At 35.3% G+C, this 4,481-nt stretch overlaps 1 protein-coding gene across 1 annotated transcript; it reads right to left on the bottom strand.

Annotated features, from left to right (window-relative positions):
- Window positions 1–641: 641 nt before the first annotated feature.
- LOC106422911 (CBL-interacting serine/threonine-protein kinase 1) lies at window positions 642–4,481 on the bottom strand. The gene is made up of 12 exons (XM_048758469.1): window positions 4,052–4,481; window positions 3,848–3,910; window positions 2,576–2,647; window positions 2,384–2,491; window positions 2,216–2,296; window positions 1,968–2,147; window positions 1,674–1,892; window positions 1,483–1,587; window positions 1,276–1,392; window positions 1,108–1,170; window positions 940–1,014; window positions 642–862 (listed from the first exon to the last, which is right to left on the bottom strand). The coding sequence occupies exons 1-12, from the start codon at window positions 4,241–4,243 to the stop codon at window positions 800–802; spliced, it is 1,338 nt and encodes a 445-aa protein (XP_048614426.1). The 5' UTR covers window positions 4,244–4,481; the 3' UTR covers window positions 642–799.

The following is a 4,481-nucleotide window of genomic DNA, read 5'->3' as shown; positions in this document are numbered from 1 at the left end:
TAGCGGTTATATACAGCCCCACGTAGTTTCTTGCATTTTCCATGTTTTTGTCTTTCTTTCTTTTTTATAGTGAATGTTCTTTGATTAATGAATGAAAAACTGGTCTTGTATTTTATTTTGTTTTGTGTACATGTCACCTTTTACGGCTTCTCTCTTCTTCTCTGCATTACCAATTTGAACTTTCTATAATAATAACTAACCATTCTCAATTGAAGCAGCAGCATCCTAACATCTTTTAGGGAAGGATTTATCGGTGTTGAACGTTTTGGTTTAATCTTAACTCTATGTTTGGGTGTTGCCGGTGTTGGTGTTTATCTCTTGATCGTTGGATACCTTCGCTCTAGTGCGTCCATTTTTTTCATTATTAAGCAATTTTGAGAATTATAAAGCGAGAGTCTCGCTTATCAACTCCAAAACTAGAAGTGTTAAGAAGCAACTTATGAAGGGATCATGAGACCAAGCAGCGTTATATGGCAATAGGATATTGTCTTTGCAATTACAACAAGATTGTTTAGAGTTTCGTCGTTGCATTACACTCAAATTTCAACTGCCCAAATAAAAGCCTTTGTAAATAATTTATCTGTTTACCAAAAATGAAGAAATTTTCTTGGGATTTGGCTTTAGCCAACTTAAGAGGCGACTTTAGCCAACTTTTTTCTATATATTAATGCAAATTTTCGCACTAATTATACAAATCTGAGCTCTTTGTCTATTTACATAAATGAAAAATTATTAACATCGTTGGTGTACCATACTTATTCGACTATACATAATCTTTAGCCGAAAGCACCAACACATTCTATGTTACTAGCTCTTGTTCCGGCGAGGAAGTGCCTACTTCTTTTAATAGTCTCTCGTACAACTGCACCAAACCCAAATATTAACTTCAATTTTTATAGTACTTAACACACAGAAATCACAATATAGTTAGTAGCATACCTGTCTATACAAAGATGAATCGCCATAAGATTTTCTTAACTCAACCACGTTCAGTGACGGCTTTATCTCGAAAACCTGTTTATTCATACAATTTTTTTTTTTTTTTTGCTTAGTTCAATGTAATCACTAAATAGGCTAAAGATAGTGAAATATTATAATGTAACATACCTCAGCTGTTACTGATAAACCAACTTGACCCTTCTGGTTATGTTCTTCTTGCTTTACTTTCAACTGTAAAACAAAAGAAAACAAAAAATAAAACAGTTTAAATTTTTTTAAACTCTACAAATTCAACTAGCAAAGAAAGAGGAAGAACACATAATAGTGAAGACTCACCTTTGCATTTTTCTTTTGTACACTGAATCCCATTTCTGTAACTGAGTTTTCGATTTTCTCCAGTAAATCTTTTGCTGAGCTATTTGAAGTAAATCTTATTCTCCTCTCTGATACATTCTGAGAATTGGAAAATAAAACTTTGTTTTAGTATAAATAGTGTATCAAGCAGAGGTAAACACATTTGAAACAGAGCAGATGAATCTATACCTCTTGTTCAAAGAAACCAGACAGGTCAAGGAAGGAAGACATTCCGATCAACTGAAACGCGTTGATGATAGTCGGTGAATCACTGCCCTTTCCATCTTCCGATCCCTACACAGTTCAGAGCGCATTAGGGACACATTGTACAAAAATGCAATTGCGATTAAAAAAAAAAAGAGAGGCCGTTAGATTCTTACGACTTCTTGGACTGAGAAAGCATCGTCGTCTGTGTCAATGTCTTCTTCGTCATCATCATCATCTGGAACTGAAGGAATGTACTCGTGCTTGAACCATTCGCTGGCTTTAATACCTGCGACCGTGATCCTGGTGACTGGATTTGGATCTAGCATTTTCTTGATCATGGTTCTTGCACCAGGTGATAACCAACGTGGTATCGGTGGGTCTCCTTTGCATATCTGATGAAAGATGAAATATTATTATCAATATTATCTTTTTAAACTGAAGATAAGAGATCAAGAGGCGGACTTTACCTTCTGGTAAAGAACTACAAGGTTTCTATCATCAAAAGGGAGACATCCGGTTAGAATCACATACAGGACTACACCACATGACCATATATCAGATGCTGCACCCTCGTAGCCTCTGTTAGCTAAAACCTCAGGCGCAACGTAGTTAGGACTTCCACAGGTTGTATGTAGCAATCCGTCTTCCTGAAAATGGCAAAAGAAAAAATGTTAAAAATTGATTCATTTCAACAACTCTATGTCTGTGTATATACCCTAAAATGCTGAGGCAGAGCACTGAGGCCAAAGTCAGTGATCTTTATATGTCCCTTTGCATCAAGAAGAACATTCTCTAGCTGCAATATAATAGAGAAAAAGTTGAATATTAGGGCAAGATTTCATAATAGGTTATTAGGGTTTTGGAAGACGTGAGAAACACGGACCTTGAGATCCCTGTGGAAAACACCTTTGATGTGACAGTAACTGATTCCATCGATGAGCTGCTGAAACATTTTTCTTCCCTCAGTTTCTGTTAGCTTTCCGTTCGAAACCTGAGAGATATCAAAGTGTGATTTTAGCTTAAATTTACACTCGTGAGTGAGCTTTGCTTGCGGCACAAGGTAATGGATTCTTACAATTTTGTCGAACAATTCTCCTCCAGTGACTAACTCCATCACCATATTGATCTTTGTTTTGCTAGCCAAGACCTGCATGATCATGACCATAAGGCCCATTAGTTTCAAGATGTTTGAGATGAGATGTTTGAAAATTAAAAAGTGTGCTCCTAATTAAAAGTAAATAAATTTTAGAAATGTGATCTCAATCATATCCAAGAAATTCCCTAACAAACAAAATCCTTAGGTGTCAAAAATCTACACGAACACATAAAATAATAGGTTAACCACCACACGACCTTAGACTTGAAACGTGAACCACGTGTATTCAATATGTGTAGCACATAATCGGTTGCTTGACCAAAAAGTCAAGATTGATCCGCGTTACAAGATAAAGCAAAACTCAAAGAAGTGAGATAAAAAGAAGTCAACAATAAACGTCTTCCACTTTTTTAACCCAAATGTACAGCAACACCAAAATAACACTAATAATGCATAAAACTACATATTAATAACATCATCGTAACAAGAAGAAACGTATGCGTAATATCAAAGTGGGTCCATCATATGGATAAAAAGCTTCAAAAAGGTCCTAAGATTAGGCAATTATTAACGATCAGCGCCATATCTTGCCATTTTCACGACATGAATTTGGGACCCACGTTGAATTGAAAAGGTCAAGTTACCGGCAAATCCAGCAACCATTTCGATAATGGAATTATTAAAAAAAAAAAATGGATAATTTTATGTAAACAGTGGCTAATTTGGCAACGTGAAAAACAAGCTAAAGGAACATACATCGGTACGAAACTTTTAAAGTGATTAAACCGGATTCATCAAAAAAGTGATTAAACCAAATGACTTTGTAAGATATTCTCAAAAGCAACAAAATGTAGTTTCAGAGACAAACTGATGTCTAGTCCTCAAAGTCAGCAAGTTTTAACCACTTTTGTTTGATAAGATAAAAACTAAACTAAAAATAGGATGGTATTAGTGATTCCAGACCTATTAATCTAAATTACAGCAAAATAATGGGTTTGATCTATAAATAAAGGATAAATATATATAAGCAATAATTGAGAAATTTTCAGTTTTCACTTTCTGTCAGACTCAGTACTAAATAAAAGAAAAGAACCTACCTACACCACAACCAAACAAACAAATAAATCATCCAATTGCTATACTAATCAAAGAAAGAATCATTCGATAATCCAGCAAGATTATAGGAGTATTTTTTAATCAAAAAGCTAATTACATAAAATTAATTTAGGTAAGATTATTTGGGATACTCGCCTCATGTAATCTGACAATGTTGGGATGTTTCAGCATTTTCAGCGTTCTGATCTCCCTTTTTATCTGCAAAATTAATTAATTACGATTTCTATTAAATAACAAATTCCAACAAATCTCCCGGCGATTTTTTCCTCTAGAAGTTATCGAAAAAAATTAATTTGAATAACATCGAATTATATGGAAAACGTAAAAAAAAAAAAAAAACTGCAAGGAGAAGTTGAGATCGGCGATACGTGACTTGTCAATGATTTTAACGGCGAACGGTTGACCAGACACGGTGTCTTTAGCGAATTTTACTTTTCCGAAATTACCCTCGCCAAGCGTCCTTCCAAGCTCGTATTTCCCCAGTCGCATTCCCTTCCTCACCTCCTTCTCTTCCGCTTGCTCTCTCACCATCCAATCACCGGTTTAGAAAAATTTTCCAAGGAAGCCAAAAAACAGAGAACCAAAACGAATTAACGAATGCTCGCTTGAATCTGTCCCGATTAGATTGCGTCTATGGCTTTTAGCTGTGTATGTATGTGTGAGGGAGATATATGTATATATTTGAAAGAGAGGAAGAAGATTGGGAAGAAGAGAAGAAGAGGCTGTTGAAATTGAAGAGAGGACGCCACTTCTCGTTGCTTCCTCCCTT

The sequence above is a fragment of the Brassica napus genome, chromosome C5, assembly GCF_020379485.1.
Source record: "Brassica napus cultivar Da-Ae chromosome C5, Da-Ae, whole genome shotgun sequence".
NCBI classification, from domain to species: Eukaryota; Viridiplantae; Streptophyta; class Magnoliopsida; order Brassicales; family Brassicaceae; genus Brassica; species Brassica napus.
Note: the sequence above shows the minus strand (reverse complement) of the source record. Positions and strands in the feature narration are given on the sequence as shown.